The sequence below is a fragment of the Hippocampus zosterae genome, chromosome 8 (genome assembly GCF_025434085.1).
Source record: "Hippocampus zosterae strain Florida chromosome 8, ASM2543408v3, whole genome shotgun sequence".
In the NCBI taxonomy this organism is placed as follows: domain Eukaryota; kingdom Metazoa; phylum Chordata; class Actinopteri; order Syngnathiformes; family Syngnathidae; genus Hippocampus; species Hippocampus zosterae.
This window is the reverse complement of record NC_067458.1, coordinates 8,247,327-8,265,832: the sequence shown is the minus strand read 5'-3', so window position 1 is coordinate 8,265,832 and position 18,506 is coordinate 8,247,327. Positions and strand designations below refer to the sequence as shown.

General features: G+C 40.8%; 1 protein-coding gene across 8 annotated transcripts in view; it reads right to left on the bottom strand.

The window, feature by feature from the left end:
• tprb (translocated promoter region b, nuclear basket protein) overlaps positions 1-18,506 on the bottom strand; it is a 30,357-nt gene that overhangs the window by 710 nt on the left and 11,141 nt on the right. Inside the window, exons 18-50 of one of the 8 annotated variants that reach the window (XM_052073258.1) lie at positions 17,719-17,881; positions 17,509-17,643; positions 17,290-17,430; positions 16,889-17,075; positions 16,495-16,661; positions 16,191-16,343; positions 15,965-16,081; positions 15,598-15,801; positions 15,312-15,499; positions 13,439-13,586; positions 13,009-13,146; positions 12,296-12,427; positions 11,672-11,802; positions 10,392-10,602; positions 10,173-10,316; positions 9,916-10,105; positions 9,388-9,602; positions 9,219-9,292; positions 8,939-9,135; positions 8,463-8,753; positions 6,832-6,992; positions 6,669-6,749; positions 6,371-6,553; positions 5,174-5,305; positions 4,038-4,131; positions 3,622-3,716; positions 3,278-3,352; positions 3,090-3,181; positions 1,748-1,845; positions 1,564-1,662; positions 1,325-1,475; positions 239-366; positions 59-145 (exon numbers count right to left, since the gene is read on the bottom strand). In XM_052073258.1, coding sequence (XP_051929218.1) covers positions 59-145; positions 239-366; positions 1,325-1,475; positions 1,564-1,662; positions 1,748-1,845; positions 3,090-3,181; positions 3,278-3,352; positions 3,622-3,716; positions 4,038-4,131; positions 5,174-5,305; positions 6,371-6,553; positions 6,669-6,749; positions 6,832-6,992; positions 8,463-8,753; positions 8,939-9,135; positions 9,219-9,292; positions 9,388-9,602; positions 9,916-10,105; positions 10,173-10,316; positions 10,392-10,602; positions 11,672-11,802; positions 12,296-12,427; positions 13,009-13,146; positions 13,439-13,586; positions 15,312-15,499; positions 15,598-15,801; positions 15,965-16,081; positions 16,191-16,343; positions 16,495-16,661; positions 16,889-17,075; positions 17,290-17,430; positions 17,509-17,643; positions 17,719-17,881 — 4,802 coding nt within the window. The remainder of the gene's footprint in view (positions 1-58; positions 146-238; positions 367-1,324; positions 1,476-1,563; positions 1,663-1,747; positions 1,846-3,089; positions 3,182-3,277; positions 3,353-3,621; positions 3,717-4,037; positions 4,132-5,173; positions 5,306-6,370; positions 6,554-6,668; positions 6,750-6,831; positions 6,993-8,462; positions 8,754-8,938; positions 9,136-9,218; positions 9,293-9,387; positions 9,603-9,915; positions 10,106-10,172; positions 10,317-10,391; positions 10,603-11,671; positions 11,803-12,295; positions 12,428-13,008; positions 13,147-13,438; positions 13,587-15,311; positions 15,500-15,597; positions 15,802-15,964; positions 16,082-16,190; positions 16,344-16,494; positions 16,662-16,888; positions 17,076-17,289; positions 17,431-17,508; positions 17,644-17,718; positions 17,882-18,506) is intronic. The other 7 variants (XM_052073265.1, XM_052073259.1, XM_052073260.1 and 4 more) reach the window with 7 other exon arrangements.

Below are 18,506 nucleotides of genomic sequence, written 5' to 3'. Positions count from 1 at the left end.
AACGACATCATGTTGATGTGTATTCGGCTCTTCGGGATGGTAAGAGCTAAAATGTTACCTCCTCTCTTGGCGCGCCCACCGCGGCTCCCTGGCCAACGCTGCAGCTGTCTGCTGGGCGCAGCCCTGGTTGGAGCGCTGCTTGTATCTGCCATGCATCATTCAAAAGGACAGTTGGAATTGCATGTCATAGGAATGCCTTAAGAATATCAGGTGATGACGCTATGTCACCAAAGTGTACCTGCAGAGCTGGACGAAGGCTCCTGGCTGGTGGAAGGTAAGCTGGCTGTGTCGGAAGGCTGACTGGGCTCAACCAAATCATCTTGAGATACCACAGCATCCACCGAACTCTCAGCACTGGGCCTGGAACTAAATGTGAAACATACTTGTAGCGCAACATTTTAGTCTAAGACAAAGTAATTTTACCATCATCAACAGTTTCCAAAAATATTTTAGCTACGGTCACCTCTCAGCACCTTTTATTTTTTGAAGAGAGCAAATGTATTGGACTTTATTAAAGTGGCCATATCATGCAAAATCAACTTTTTTGAGCTTTTAGCTATGTTAAAATACAAATTCCTCTGCACAAACACTCCCTAAGTGTTATGTTCCTCGGTTCAGCCAGCATTCTTGCTCATTCCTGCTTTTTAAATGGAGTATGCGCCCAATTCAAGGAAATGACCAGGTCCTCAAACAAAAACAGCCTGAGGAGCCACCCCCACTTACTCAAGCAGCCAGCGGGGACACTCAACAAGAGTTTCTGGAAAGACCTCTAACATATTGCAAATGACAAAAACTGTTTTATAAACACGTGCTTAAAGGCCTTTAAACAGTAAAGAGCTGGAGTTTTAATAAAAAAATGACATCAATCTTTTTATCTACGTACATTTGGCCTTAAATAAATATCAGCCTACCTGACTACCAAAAACCGGTAGTAGCCCCAAAAAAAAAAAAAAATTGGCCTATCACTCATTAAAAGCAGCAATTTTGTACTCAAGTAAAAACCGCTGCCATATAAAATTGAATAGTTATAAAATGAAATGTAATTTATCCGGCTGCCGACCTCAAGTTGATATAAAACAATCAATCCCCAACTAAGAAGTCGGTCAGCTCAAGCCAGGAGCATGAGAATCTGTTTATTCTCTCAAGTACTTCTCAAGCAGTTTCGAGGATTGTATTGTATTGTGTAACATTCAAGTAAACTTTGAAAATGCAACAATGAAGCATTTAAGAATTTCAAGCACCAGTTGAGATGTTTGACCTTGCTCTCATTGGTTTTGTCTGATAATCCACACACTGCCAAATAGCAGCATGGTCGGCATCTTACTTATCAGGGTCTGACTCCAGAAAGACGTCGTCTCTTTCCTCGCTTGTACTGGCTGTGCCTGGCGCAAGTATGCCGGGAGTAGACGTGCTCACCATGGGAACCGACTGAGAGGCCTGCTCTGTGGCATCTGATAGAATCACCTCAGAGAAGGCTACAAGTTGGAGAACGGTCAGCGCATATGTACCGATTCTTTGAGTGTGTGCTCCACGTTCAGTATTGCAATGAGGAATCAGTGATACCTGGGGCCGCCACTTGCAATGGTGTGGTGGGAACACTACGTCCACCAGATTCCTCTTCATGAGATATGAGGAACAAGGGGCTGTCAAACATCCCAAGACCTGAAAATAGTCCCAATCACAATGACTGTTTTGCTATTTTAAGTGCGCTCAGGGTAATTCCATAAACGGGTGATTGGGGGTGCACCTCCTTGGGCTGCAAGTTGGCCAAGATCTGAGCTGGTCTGTGGCACTTCGTCTGATTGGCCAAAACGGAAGGTTCTTGCGGCCACTTGGGGAGAACTGCTGAAGGAAACACTTTTGAGTTACCAAGGAATTTATTGGCAAAAGCACGAAGAGACTTAAGTTCAATGAACACACAGATGGCTGTCATAATAAAAGATATGATTTCATTTTTAACTCTGAAGAACACACACACACACACACACAAAATCAGCTAAAGCAATGTGTGGCTTTCGTGCATGGTGTACTCAACATGAACAACACAGTACACCATATACAGTACTGAAAAACATCACCACCAACAAAAATGACTCTCCCCACACAAACCACATGTCTGTTGCACCAAGACTAACCTGTAGGACGCTGCATTGTGCAACAGGACATTCAGACTCACATCGAGTACAAAAAGTATGCTTCAAGTAGTAGAAAAAAAATAAAACGAAAAATATACCTTTATATTGATCCATTTCAAATTTTATGACATTTTCAACACACTGCTATGTCCATGTTGGGTCCAACGAGATGTAATATGTGCAACAATGCCATCATCGGGGTTCCTACAGGTGTGTCCAAGTTAAATTTGAGACTTTTAAGACCTATTTTTAACTTTTAAAAGGTTTTATTTCTAAATTTAATGCCTTTAAGACAGGGATGTCAAACTCATTTTTGTCGCGGGCCAGATTTTAGTTTCCCTAGGAGGGCCATTATGACTGAAACCATATAATTAAGTCAAGAATAACAGTTTATTCACTTATCTTTTTAAGTTGCTGTAACAAGATTTGTTTGGTAACAAGAAAATGCTTACAGTGTCACTTTTATTTATTACAAACGAGATTTTGACATTTTGGTTGCGATTTTAGCAAGCATCATAAATGTTGACATCTTTGATTTACTTTCGGGGGCCACATAAAATGATGTGGCGGGTCAGAACAGGCCAAATGGGCCTTGAGTTAGACACCTGTGCTTTTAATATTTTAAGACCTTGCGGGAACCGTGCATAACACAGAGCAAAAATTTTCAAGGGGTCATCCAGAAACAGCAAGGTTTTGTCGAGCCCCCTGTGTGCACAAGGACAGGCGCGTGCAGTGATCATTTCCAGTACAAGGAGTGATTTACAGTTGGAGATGACACACAGATGACATTAAAAACCAACGGCATATTTTTAGCAAGCAAGAAGTGGGAGATTATCTTAACTGTCTGTGATGTACTCATCCACATTAAAGGTTGAGTAGAATAAAGTATTACTTTTCAGTTTCTGAAAGATTTACCGTTCCTAGAATTAAAAGGTGTGCACATGTGAGACTTACTGGACAGCCTGGTCAAAACTATCCGAGCGGTGTGGCACTACCAATGTCGGAGCGCTAGGTACCATCCGGTCCTCTTCATCAATGAGGTGCTGCTGCAAAGACAACCGGGTAGTTACATTATGTCACATAATGCGCTGTGTGCACAATTGGCTCTGACACATTAATAAAATATCGCAAATGTGACTTACACCACTGCTGGGGACGCCAGAGAGCTGAGGGACCCTGCCCACCGACTGGCGACGAGCAGGGATGCGCTGGGACATCTAATACAAACACAATGGTATATTTTTCCACTTCCACTGAATGGTGAAACAATAAAATGTGCTTTCTTGGGGGTTCAAAAATGATGTGATGTCTTTAATCACTAGCAGTCGAAGAAAAATCAAAACTGATCTATAGTGCACATCATCTTGTATTATGGCACGAAAACCTGGGTTTCATAATATTAAAGGAAGAGGATATTTTAAAAAAGCATTGGGGATACATTATCTGTCAGTAGACTTTGTCACATGTTCCGTGCGACATACAGTACCTGAGTCGGCGGTCTCCTTGGTGATTGGGGCATCCGTATACCCGAGCTTGTGATGGGCTGTTCGGTAGAAAAGGCCTCCATTGTCGTGGCCTCAACTGAAACATTTGGAGACGGGATCATGTCAGTGGAGTGGCAATTGTTTTTCATTGCAGTATATTACAGTAGTCTTTATTATTCTGATAAAGCATATTAGAGAATTAGTTTTTAAGTAGGAACACCGGCGAGAGGACCACAAAACGGGCAAAGGAGGACTTTTTTTTTTTACCACCCTGGCCTTCAGACAGACAACAACATTACACGTCTTCAAGTCATGCTGAAGCATTCGATAAATTAGATGACGGGACCGGTTGTGAGTACACTGGGCGAGTCCAAGGTGGTGTTAGACGTGTGCATTAATAAGATTTCCTGGATCTTACAGCTGGACGTCTGGGAATCTGCTGGCCTCTGGGTGGAGTCTGACGCCCCCAAACTCTCCTCTGTCTCGGTCCCTGGGTCAGTTGTGTCAGCTCGCTGGGAAGAGAAAGGAAAAAAAAATAAAGTAGTATCAGAAGAAAACTCCATAAGCAAACAAGTTCCAACAATGTAAAATTTTTAACTTGTAAGGTCAACGACATTATAGAAACGGACAGAAAACGGTTGGAAAACAAAAGATGGTCACACAGATCACCTCATGAACACATCATCCGAAAACTAAACTTTATTTTCCACTTCAACAATGTATGCTGTGAAACAGTAGAATTATGGGACCCTTTAAAAATGGACAAGAATGTTAAAAAATAAAAGTGGTTGGGGAACTCTAAAATAAATGTCAAAGTTGATTTAAAAGGAAAAAAATGACAACCTGTTTTGTTGTTTTTTTCTTAGGGCGTCTAAAGGTCGAAGTTTTTTGTCACATTTGGTAAATGGATCGACTTGTTAACAGTTTTTGAACCAAAATAGCATTTAGCAACTAAAGTACATAACCAACAGTCACCTGATAGACTAGCGATGTTTTTTTCTGTCAGAGGAGCTCCTCCTCTTTTCTGTTTGAAGCAAGCCCCATATTCGTTCACTTTAAACAAAAACACGCGAGGTGATGCGAGACGCACCTATCTTAGTGCAACTGTTTACAAAGTCGTCCTAACTTAGTGGCTTCAGTCATTTAGAGCCAACTGGCAAGAGTTTTTCCAGCAAAGGTTGTTATTAGTCAAGATTTTATTCCATAACAACCACAAAAAAATAAAATAAATAAATACCATGGGTAGCAGTTTAAAGATCAGGCTAATCTCACTGGAGTAGATTACAGGTGACAGCAGAATGGCCCTGTGGAGACATTGACTCATCCCAGACGCTGGACGTGCAACTCAGACCCAAGAAAATGTAAACTAGTGAATTAAGCACACTGAGACAGCACCTTATGACCTAGACGTACGATTCGGCTAGGATAAGAGTGGAAAAATTGAGTTGAGCTGGAAAAAGCAGAAGGTTAACGTGTCTACTGGAAAAGACAAGTGGTGGGTGAGTGTACAAATGAAGACTAACTGCGGGTACTTGATAGGTGTGCTAATCAAACCTCTGTGTCATCTCCTTCGTAGGCTTCATTGCCTTCTCCACTCCCGTCGTTACTCTCCTCTCCGTCTTCTCCTATGCCGCCATCATCTTCCTCCTCCTCTTCCTCCACCTCCTCGTCGCCCTCATCGTAGTCCTACAGAAGATAAAACGTCAATCGCGTGATGGACACACCTCAACGTGTATCAGTTGACTCGAGATGAGAGGCAAGGCACACCTTGGATTGATCTCAAATCAATAGATGTACTGCCGGAACAGTATTCAATCACTATATCAGTTCAAAAATGCGAGAAATCCTTCTACTTTGTGCAATACCGATGCGAATCAGTTGTTAGAAACAGTGGTTGTAACAACTAAAAGATTTTAAGGGTTATTTTTTCCCCCCAACAACCTAATTCTTCAATTGCTCTTGGTGTACAATTGGACAATTCTTCTTGTCAAATTGGTCAGGTTAGATAAAAAAAAAAAAGTTTAAATGCACAGCCAAGTTTGCTTTATTAACATTTTTAAAAATATATTTTATTTGACTAATAATTAAGAATTCACAAGAATAATGAACACTTCATTTTAAAAAATAATTGAGAAAAAAGTTAGCTGTTAACATTTCTTATGTTACTTAACAAATCCATTTAACCATCCATTTTCTTCCACTTATTTGGGGATAGGAATGATGAAGCCAACATAAGGAAAGACAGAAAGCATCAGCTGCATCTAGAAATTCCGTCCATCGAGGTAGTCCAACCCTCAGTGGAAACGAATTTAAAATGTAATGAGAAACTTCTGAATTAATGCGAGAAATATCACAGCACTCAATACAAAGTGGGCCGTCCTAAACAAGAGAGGAGACCATTTTTTGCACCAATACATTTCATCAGTTTTTGCGTCTGAGGGGAAAAAAAGAACGAGTTCATGTTTGGAAATATTGCAATACTTGAATTTGGAACATGATGTGTGGCGTTTTCAATTTATTTACCGGTACTTGTATGGAAATGAAAGGTATAAGATTTTGTAGTTCACTAATTCTTTGCAGCAATTATTCAAAACAACCATTATGGTTTTGGACTCTGAAACATACAAACACAAAAACCCCACACAAACAGGCCAGAACTGAGATTCAATGCCAGGAAGCAAACCACTGATCTCACTGTGCTGTCTGAACAAAGCATTTCTTAATTATTATTATTTTGTTCTATAACTTTACCTGCTCATCCTCCTCTTCATCCCCATCATCTGGGTTTTCCTCACTCTCCGTGTCTGTGACTATGACGATCACTTCTAGCTGCTGCTCAGGAGTTTCACTCTGTGCAAGAGCGACTTCTTGGTGCATGGTGGTAGATTGAGAGGCTGCACTCTCATCTTCATCCAGCGCCGCAAGCTCTTCAGTCTAAAAGGCCAAACATTCAATGATGTTTACAACGTTAAATAAAACAAAACTACGAGGGTCAAAAGTGGATCTGCCCTTTACCGATTTTCATTCTGTGTGTTGTAAGTTGCCATACCTGACTGGCTTCTGTGCCCTCCTGACTGTCTGTCGGCACCACCCCCTCAGCCTCAGCAGTGTCATCAGCCATCACTTCTTCCTGACAGAACCACACAACGCCAGTAACTTTTAGACAATTCTAAATAAAGCATCAATAAAAGATGTGCAAGCTGTGTAACCACCTCTGGACCCACTCTTTGGATAATGCGCAGCTTTTTCGGAATAGGAGCCCTGGAGGTGTCCTCTTGAGGGGCCTCATTATCTGTCATCATCGTGCTGCTACTCTCATCTTCTTCACGGGGCCTTTTGGACAATGAGGACGAAGACCCTGGTGTAGCTGAAACTAGACAAAACGTTGCTTTTATTTGGACAAATCTTAGATAGTGGGGTTGAATGCAACATAGGTTTTTCTATTAACATATTGCATGGCTGTAAGTGAGGAAAATCTCGGTGCCTGAAATGTTTTTTTTTCTGTGTACAGTACCGAACTAATAAGTACGGTAATGATTCCTTGTAGTACCTAGGAAATTGGTCGCCAATTCTTGCACTCACACAATGTCACAGGGAAGTTCTTAGGTACCGAAACACAGGTTTGAGTTACTCGCAAGGAACCAAAAACAAGTACCGACTTATAAATATAGTATGAGTAGGCTTGGCCTTTTTTTAATTTAATTTTTTTAAAATTTTCAGTTAGAGTACCGTTCCTGATTTGGAATCCGGTTCAAAATTATGCGTGATTCTGATTCTTTAGGGGGAGGGAAAAGAAAAAAAAAAGTTTCCATGATTTCAATCAGGGGGCCTTAAACAAAAGTCATCCATTTATTTTGTGATGATGTGGCCGGCCGTATAGACTAAAATGAACGTTTGACACGGCCCATGTCGTTTGCCTAAAATCTACATTGGGCGGCAAGCCACGAAAAGCCTAATCACAAATCATTTGGTCGGCCCACTGGTCAACACCAAAATCCTGTAAAATCATTAACTTTATGTTATATTACCTAGCTAGTTGTTATGAAAGATGTCATGGTCCAAGTGGTCCATGTAATAAAACGTTTGGCCACCCCAGGTTCACATCAAGCCAACTAGTTAATTTTTTTCAAATGCAGGCGACTGAACTCATCTATTTTTTAAAAATTCTATTAATTTTTAAAAATTAACTTTAGGAATTTCACACTTGGTTATTTTTCACCAGTATTAGTAACACATTATTAACAAAAAAAAAAAAACATCAACAACAACAAAAACCACAGGAGTATAGGTTACACTTTTAGACCAGGGGTGCCCAAACTTTTTTTGAACGAAGATCTACTTTTCGATCAACCAACCTTCCGCGATCGACCCGTTACCACACGCGCACGCACGCACGCACGTACACACGCATGCCATGATGAGCAATAGCCTGACACGGAGGCATGCGTCACACTTTTGCAGCCTGTGAACGCATACCATTTTAAAATGCTTCTCTCGGCCCTCCAGATTCCCATTCTTTGCCCGTCCCCTCGGTGAATTGTACAAAACAAACTCTGAATGAGAATAATGATAACGATAAAAGATATAGCGCAACAACTCGGATCACAAACTGCAATTGCAGACTGCTGAGCGCTAACAAGTTTCGGTGACGCAGTCACATGTCACCATAGGTTAAAGATGACCTGCTTTATTTTATTTTTTAATTACTTTTTGTGAAAGTGAGACTGATAGAATGATTAGGGTGCAGTGTGCATTAACACAAAAAAATATATATTCCTAACATGCAGTGACACAATTGTACTTTTCCACTCATATACTTGTCGAAAATTTAATTTCTCCTCACCGGTTCCAAATACAGCAGAGGTGGAGGATGTTGAAGGCCATTCCACCTGCGAGCTCTGCGTTGCCTCAATTATCACAGGTGGCATTTCCTGATTGACTGGCTCTGCATGGGTAACGCTCTGCTGTTGAGTTGGCTGGACAAAGGCCGTGGCCTGTGTCTGGGCTTGCTGGACAGTCAGCATGGGGCCGGCTAATGTTGTCTGGATGTTGGGACTTGCCGAGCGCACAGAACCACTGGCACTCCCATACACAGTCACATGCTCCACTGGCGGACCCTCTGTAGTCTGCATAGCTGCAGAGCAAGTTAGGTCTTAGGTCAAATTAATTCATTGAATAGCACATTCACAGTTGACATTCCTCAGACTTCAGACTCAACTAAGTAAGAGCTAAATAACTGACATATTGGATGTCATTGGAGTGGCTCCAAACATTATTTGAGAATGGTCAATCTTTTTACATGCTATTATGAAGACTTACTTTCCTGGGTCTCGACCTGTGTTGTGGGCATGACTGTAGCGGTGGGGGTTGGAGTGGGCACAGGGGCCGGGGTGATCATGGGCCTGATGCTGGCCCTTGGAGTGGGTTTGTTCCCAGGGTTGACGGCTTGCTTGCTGGCTGTGGCGACGACGGGTGTTGGTTTTATGTTGGCAGTTGGTGGCTCAGAGCTACTGGCGCTGAGAGAAAAGGCAGACAACAATGTCAGTTCACACCTGTATGACCCTGTTGGACTGGACCGGATAATTATTTCACATCATACCTGCCCCTATCTGCAGCTGGGGTAGACTTAAGAGTGATCTGTCTCTGTTCTGTGCTTCTCTGCTGCTCCTGAGGCTAGAACCATAACAGACACAGGGTCATTGTCTTATTTGATTCCTTATTCTACAGAACAGATATTTTTAACCGAAAAACTTGGAGCAGAGATTCACCTTGCTTGGACCTGCCTCAGCAGGCTCATCTCTTTGCTCTTGTCTCTCTTGCTGACCTCGCAGTTCTCTCAGTTCTCTCTCCTGTCGATTAAACCGTCCCTCATACTGAGACTTTATAGCACTTAAACGCACCTCTAACTCCTCATTTAGCTGCTTTTGCTCCTCAAATCGCTGCTTGAGCTCCTCCTTTTCTTTCTGCAGCTCGTCTTTGGCGCCTAAACATGAAGTGCACATTTAAGATCCAAAGTAACACAAAGAAAAACAAAATGGCGCGACTGGAGACAGTAATGGGGCGAACAAAAGAGTGTAAAAAGACTCATGCATTTGTTGTGCTTTGACTATTCAATTTAGTTGTGCAGTTTCTTATTGATGATTCAGTGATTCATTTTAGTTAAGCACACTAATATTTATGCAAAAACAATTCTATTTTTTAACACTTTGAGAATTGTACAAACATGAAAACTGCATTATCAAGTAAATACCATCGCCTTGCTCATGTAGGTAATGGGGAAATGTCCTGTCTGTTACCTGTGAGCTGGCTGATCCTTTGCTTGGCAAAAACGATAGCCTTCCTGGTCTTTTCCACCTTGTCTGCCATCTGCTGTTTCAGTGTGTCCTCTTTCTCCTGCAACGCCTGCTTTAGCCTGGCTAGCTCTGTCTGCAGCCTGGATGACTGTTCCTGAGCATTGTGCACCTCAATTTCACGCTCTGCAAACACCTTTACGAAGGGAAAATGACTGAATGAGTTACGGCCATAGACTGTTAGAACATATTACTTGGCTCACCTTGTTAATATTCTCCAGCTGTCCCTCCAAGTCTGTAATCTTTGCGTCAGCTTGGCTCAGAGAGTCTCTAAGTCCCTGCAGTTCCTGAACTGATGCTTGCCAAGCCTTTTCTTCTTTTGATGGGCCTGCAGCCTCAGCTACAATCTAGAAGGTGTACGATAAAAGATTTAATCCTGGTATAATCAATAGGAGAGAGTAAACAATGCTGGGGTCACTTACCTTGTCATGTTGTACTTTAAGATCATCATACTGAGTCTTGTAGCGTCGCCCAAGCTTTTTGACCTGGCTAATCGTCTCTACCTTCTCCTGAATTTCAAGTCTCTTTGCGACGACCTCTTCTTTGAGCAGGTTTCTTTCATCTGTTATCTTACTCAAATTATCAAGCAAGTTTTGAATTTGGCTTTGCTGGGATGTTGTAAGATTGCTGGTCCTAAAGACAGATGTTCATAAAACAGATTTGTTATGAAAGGACAAAGTTAGGGCTGCTGCATGAGTGACCACTCCCGCAGTATACTGGGTTCTGTCACAAGATTTCACGAGTGGCCCAGTCTCGTCCACTGGTTTTGCAGTGATTCAAAGTTTGAATCGCAGTTGCACAACGCAAAGACATTGCAAATTATTGCAAAATGCACTGGCGCATTCACACTGACAAAAAATCAATTTATGAGCGACATACAGCTGCCTGCTGTGCACCGGCAAGTGAAATGAATACATGGATGTATTTTGTCAAACTCTGTCAAAAACGGTGATAAGCATTCAATATGCAATTTGAGACAGACAGACTTACAGACACACACACAGGGATAAATACATTTGTAAAAATCAGCAAATATCCGACGCCTCACGTGCTGAACAGCAAGAATCTAGTGTTCCACTGTACTACCCAAATTATTGAACGGTACATTTATATTACAAAAACAATTATAATTACTATTTCTCACCTTGTAACCTCTGCTTTATGATGGAGAATAGACTAACACAATGTTATTATGTTTAAAAGTTTTATTTTGTTACATGCTTGATTGACCATGAACGCGTGTTTATACAGTTGGTACACAATGGAGCACAGATAATCAGGGGTCAGTTTGAGGTGAACGGAACCAAGGCGCTTAGTAACTGATAAGCTAGGAAGAAAGATTCGACTTCAGGTGGATAGTGAGGACAGAATACGCTCCAGCATAATAAGATGTCCTTGAGCAAAAGTTAAAGATGTATCAGTTCATGGGAAGATGTTGGTGCTTGTACCAGGGAAGTGTCTTGGCCTCCAGGGGTGGTATGTAAATGAAGAAGGGAGTGTTTTTCTGAATTGCCACTTGTAATTTGCGTAAACTGTCAATAAAGGCCAGCAGAAGCTATGAGAGTTCGGATTTTTGGTTTGAGAAGCGAGCACGAGTAAGTGCGGGTTCAAAAATCGTACCTCCCGCCTGGCAGTGAAAGACAATCTGTTCCGGTCGAGTCTCTGACAATTACAAAAACAATTATAAATTACTATTTCTCACCTCATAACCTCTGCTTTGATCCTGTTGTTCTCTTCAATGAGCTGCTGGATACGTTTGAGGTGTATTTCCTTCTCTGAATGTAGACGCTTGTACTCATCTGGATCAGAATCTTTTTGCTGACTCACCAAATGCTAAAAAAAATAATATATGCGTAAAAAAATAATATGCGTAAAAACAAAATAGGGGCAGTAATAAAGCAAAAACGGCTCATTACTGGAAGCTAAAGCAGTACACATTTCCACTAAGATATAATAGTTTACTTGCAACTGCTTAATGCAGAAATCACTCTCTCACAGCCTTGTTCTCACATACTGCTCAGTGCAGTTTAAATATACAAATATGCAACACGATTTGGGTTACAACAGCAAAAGAATAGAGTTCTGATCCATAACTATGGGGGAGATGGTAACGGTGGGAGAATCTGTAGCTCCACTGGTGCCCCCTGCAGGCCAAAAATGGTTTTGATCTGCCAAATGGAGAGAGGCTACACTGCCTCAGATCTTTAAAACAATGCCTTGCACATTACAATACTTACCGCTGGTTGGATGGCCCTTTGGCTACATTTTCTGCATGGCACAACTGATACGAGAATTTTAAGAGCGTATGGCCAGCCTTTCAACTAACCTGTGTCCTAGCTTTCCAGCGCTTGATTTCATCATCCAGTATTTTTTTCTCCATTTGTAGCATACCACTCCTCTCACTCAGTTCAGTGTTAGTCTGTTTCAGTGGCAAAACATCCGACTCCAATTTTTGCACCTGCAAAATAATTTAGATTATTAATCTGGATTTAATAGTATGATAGCCCCCCCAGAAATCTGCAGAGAAAACGTGTTGATTCTGGGGAGAACAATCCTGATTCTGCAGGGAGCAAATCTTGATTCCATGGCTAAAAAGTTGATTTTCCGCAGGAATTAAAAAAAAAGACCAGTTATAAAGCAAATTAATGTTCTAATGAAGAAAGAATTGAGGAAATCATCTGCAAAACCAAAACACAGTGGAACATGGTGGGTATAAAATAATCAGTATTCTCTTCATCGCTCTAAGACAGATTTATATAATAATAGGAAGAAGAAGAAGAAATGTTATTTTCATTAAATGGCAAACATTTCATCAGTCTGTCAACTTGCTATGTGCATCATGCTTAAATTTTTGAGAGTGGACACCAGCAAATCAGGAGACTAAAATGCTTGAAGACAAAAGAAAAAACCCCCTGCTTTCGAATGGTGATTTTGGGGTGGCATATAAAATTTGAGAACAGGTTATTCTTGAGAAATTACAGTAATACCAACATGCACATGCACACACGCACATTCCCACACGCACACACCACAATTTACCTTAGCTTGGGTTTGCTGCAGCTCTTTCTCCAAATTATCCTTCTCCTCTCGCAGCATCTTGTTTGTCTCCATTAGGATGCTCATAGTTTCTGTCTTTTTCATTAGCTCATCATGCTGGGCCAGCGTCTTTGCCGTTACCTGATATTCAAGTATTTAAGATTTTTGTCACAAACTATAGTTTAAGTCAGTTGGTATGCTTGTGTTTCGTTAATTAACTTCATAAAGTCAAAGTGCATGTCACAATATCATAGGTTAGGACATGCTCATTAAACAGTATGATCAAATGTGTCTGAACTTTTGGCTCGTGCTATATGTTGGGCAATAAAATGTCAAAGGGGGGGGGGGGGGGCATGTTCCCACTGACTTAGGTTTACCATGTTGAAAATAAACATGACTATTAACTGAGGGTTCATTCAGTCTACAAACCTACCTGCATCCTTTGTCGAGCAGCACTCAAACTGTCCTGAACTTCTTTTAGCTCCTGTTCCAAGTGTTCAACCCTTAAACGGTAACGCAAACTCTCTCCTTGAGCAAACTCAAAACGAGACTCTGCAATCTCCTTTTCACGGCGCACAAATCTATGACACATAATGGGGAAAAAGATTGTAATTGGATAGTACCTTTACACTTTCATATTATTCAAATCAGCTTATCATGTGGCCTAGATGAAACGATTATCTTGCCTGTGCTTTTTGAGACATTGATGTAGAAAAAAAACGTCACGAGGGGTATAGAGCATTATGTCCATGGATACTTCAACAATTAAAGCAATAACATTTCCTCAAGTCACTTAAGCTAACACCCAACTAGAGGTAGGTATCAAAATTAATCGATTAATTGACAGTAATCAATTATCAAATTAATCAATAGTTTAATAATCAAGTAACCGTTTTGAGCTATTGTTCATTTTAAAGTGTCCAAATCCTCTATTTTCACCCTCTTAATAATAATTATTCTCTGATTTATGTAGTCTTTCATGAAAGAGGACTCATATCTTTTGTATTTAATCAAAATTACTACGGAAACAATAAATTAACCGGTTTCAAAAAGGTTGGTTAATACATTAATCCCTCTCCTGTGATACTGCTTATTTGTTATTATTTTTAAAATCACTAACCAATACTTGGTTTATAATCGGGGGGAAAAAATTTTATATTATGCTTCAATGCAAATTAAAATTTGAAAGGTACTCATCCCTACATGGCAGTGATAATTTTACAGTTTACCGGCAGCGAGTACAAGGGATTCGCTGATCAGAAAAGTATATGCATATACCCATTATGCATTTAGAGAGTTCCAAATTTTGAATTTTGAAATGGTCTACTTATTCAATTGCATATGATAATAACACAAACAACAACATATACATACAATTATAAACAAATGCTGCAAAAAAGGAAATAATTCAGTAGCAGGCCTGAGGATTTCAGAAATTCACGGCAACCGTTTTTCGGCTACATCGGATTACCCAATGGGAAATTTGGGGTTCCATAAACGTTCATCATTGGAACCCATTTTTCTATTTTGACTGATATTCATAATCAAGAATTCTGAAACTCAAAAGAATAATGTTTCAAGGGTACATGTTTGAAAACTATGCATTAACAATGAACATTACATCAGCAGCGGTTTATTCAAAAAAATAAATGGATCAGAAACTGGTCTTTGGACGATTCATATGAAAAATCAGACTGGCATTCCCATTTCTTAAATGTCGTAATTAGTAGACCTTTGTGAGTTTTTTTCGCCGCCATATCAAACTTTCATCCGCGCGATTCCTCAGTTTGCGGACTAAAATAGCAACCCGCATACGCACATAACTTTATCTGTTGCGTCCCCCCAACACTGAAAACAAAACAAAACGAAAGTAAATTAGAAGAAACACACTCACACACCACAACACAAACACACATACAGGCACAGTGAAATTGCGTTGATCACACAGGAGAGATTTGATCAGTCCAGTACAGTCAACTCGTGTGCGGTGACTTTTAGGGTTAAACTATTTTTCAGTACCGTTAAAATGACGCCACGGAAACGACACGCTACCGGTAACGATCTTCAGGCCTGCCGTAGTTTTTCTTTTTTGACAGATGTTTCCTTGCGCCCCAAAAACGCACATTATTTGGAACTGTGTGTCCCGTGGGAAAATTCTGCGTCTAGGACGCAGAGGTAATGAGATGGCTGCACAGGAAACCAAATTTAAACAAATAATTCAGAAGGAGTGGAAATTAGGTCAGTGATACACTATAAAATAAGAGTTAATGTGCAACACTATTTTTTCCCAGATGAACATGTGCTACCTGAGAATCTCAAGGACTTGTTCTTGTGATTTGCCTTCTTCAGTCAGGGAGGTGTTAAGTGGACTCTCATTTGTAGCACGCTGCAAATTCTCAGCCATCTTGCTACTCATTGTTTGAATCTGTTCATGCAAGAGACCGTTCTGCCTCTGCAACTCTTCAAAGCGACTTTCTATCTTGGACATTTCCTCCTGTGATATGACAAAATGGAATGAAATACAATAGATTTAACCAGCATGCACATTAAATAGTGTGGCCTTCTACGAAAATGTTCAATTTAAAAGCACACCTTAAGGATGTTGTCCTGCTCCCCCCAGGAGATCCTTGCCTCCATTAGCTCAGCACTGGCTCGTTGGGCTCTCTCCTCCAGCTGATGCCTGCACTCAACTGCTTGCAGCGCCTGAGCCTTAGCATCCTGCATAGCCTTCACATCTGCAGCATGCAGCATCATCTCCTGCTCATACTTGTCTTGTGCTTCAGCTGCCAGTTTAGCCTTAAAAATTTGAAAGAAAAATAATTTCAGAATACCGGTATATGAAAAATACCCGCTATGCTATGCTGAGGGGAATATACAATGGGGAAAAAACCCATCTGTAGGTAACTGGCTATCAGTGACAGGGTGAAATTTATGGCCAATTAACATGGTGGCTATTTACCTGTTCTTGGGCGTCTTGTATAGCCTGCAGCTGCTGGGATTCAGCAGCTGACAAACGTTGTAGTGCCATGTGGTGTTCTGCCTGGGCACTGCTCAGATTCCTTTTGAGCGCATCCATCTAATAAGGTTTGGATGAAAAGATTTTTTTTTTCTTTTCTTCAAACCCATTTCAGGGTCGATGCATTAAAAATGTACAGCTAAGAAAGTGTAAAAAGAAAATTGACGACCTGCTTATTCAAGGAGTCCATAGCCTGCTTATTTTGTTCTTCCATAGTCTGTTTCTCTCTCTCTGCATCCAGAAGCTTCTCCTCAAGCCTGCGGTGTTGCTCATCAGCCTCCTTCACACGAGTTTCAATGGAGGCACGAGCTTGCTCCGTGACCTAAACATTCGAAACATGATCCAAAAAGAAAATCTCAACGTTTTAAAAACCATGTTGGGACTCGTGTAAATGAAAATCAGACTGGCCTTTTATATAAAGTTAACACGATGTGTGCATACAGTAGTTGTATTTCCTTAGAAGAGTACATCACCTGTTTCTCTTTGTCCAGGGATTCCTCCAGACTCTGAGCCATGGCTCGGTACTGTTCCATACTGGAAGTGGTTGCTTTAAGGCTCTCTGCCAGCTGCTCTGCCAGTGTTTCAGCCTGCAGCAAACGACCCTGAAGATCCTCACGCTCTTGATTTGAAACTTGCAAGCCTGAGAGAAGGAACAATTGAACAACATTATTTAAACAGGACCCTTAAGTGGGCCTGGTATAACAACAGTGACTCAAAGTAATAACTAGATGCACTTAAAGATTGCCAAGTAAACTTTTAGGCTATTTCCAACTATATCCGCATTCTACTGTAATATCAAGTAGAATGATAATGGTCAGAATAACCACTCCTTGGCGCAACTCATTGTAAATCAGTATGTATGTGTACATGTTTCTTTGTTCCAACCTCTAGTTTTGGGTGTGGAGGGGGAACCCAGGATGTGACGTTGTTCGGTGCTACCTTGCTGCACCCTGAGGGAGTCGAGTTCTACCTCGGCAGCATTCAGGAGCTCTTTAGTCTTCTGGTGTAAAGCCACTTGTGTCTCCAATTGCCGTTTTGCTTCCATTACTTGGATCTTAGCAGAGGAAGGAGAAATATTATATGGATATTCTTTTTCCGCCTTCAATTGTTCAGTGTGTTACGATTGTACGGGCTGTAGAGGGAAAACGGCTCAATGAGGTCTCTATTGATTTAAATTGACAACAGTTGGCGGGTTAAGACCCATCAAGTGGATGTAAATAAAAAAATGGTGGCCATCAAGAGACAAAGAGTTCAAATTCATTTCCTACTTCTTGATTCCTGTTCAGCAAATACCGCTGTTCCACCTCATGCTCCAACCTCTTCTGTAGCTGAGAGATCTCTCGCTCTTGCTTCTCAATCTGGCTGTCAAGGCGCTGACGTGTGTCAGCATCTGAACGCTCAAGCGTCGCCTATAAAACACTCGTGTTGGGAACCAATAGTTTTGTGTGCATGGCATTAAGGGAGTTAGTCAAGATAATTAAATTGACCTGAATAGTCTGAAGGTTGGTCATCAAAAGGTTCTGACTCCGTTGTTGACTCATGATCATATCCTTCTCTTGAGTCAACCTTGACTCAACCAGTTTCAACATGTCTCTCTCTTTACGCAGACCCTCAGAAAGACCCTAAAAAGAAAGATGCATACAGTTCAAATATTTTACAAATGTCCGCAGCAGCAATTTAGGTTTTTCAAAAAATACCTCTGCTAGTGTGAGTTTTTCCTGTGCAGCTCGTAGATCCTCAGATAATGTGTTGATGGTCTGCTCGTGTTTCTGTGAGGCAGAGGCCAATTTCTGTTTCTTCTCTCTGATGGAAGCAATCTCTTTCCTGTAGCCCTCAACATTGTCCTGCAACATTTCATACCTGCCATTGTTGAAAGAAAGCTTTTAGTCCGAATGAAATATTAAAAATGCAAAAATCCAATTTCCACATTACATAAATGTAAGAAAAATATGTTACAATGTCGTTCATGCCAGATATTCAGAAAGCCATTTCGTTTTGTTCTCAAAGAGCACTTTGGATTCTTCTGGATTAAGCTACCAATAATTAAAACATAATCATGACAAATATCATACAAATAATTAAATATATGATAAATGAGCTGAATGTCAAATTCCAATTTTAAAGCCAAGAAGATGGTAGATTTAGGAATTTGACCTACATGTGTTGATCACAATACAACGCCAAGCATAACTTTGCTAGCTATACATGATAACGTTAGGACACGAGTAGGCTGTTGGTAGCTGTGAGGCTGTGTGTGCATACTTATACAGAGCTGTAGATACTGTTGCAACAGTTTGATCATTTATTCTGTTTTAGATTCAATAGTTGAAATAATCTATGAATTATTTTTGTACTGTATATTGCAGGGGTGGGCAATATCTTAGTCCGATTCTGGCAATTTCCATGATCAGAGTGAATTGCTTGTGGCTCGAATAAATGAACATTTCCTAGACTGGTTTGATTGTTATCATGTTAAAAACTTTCT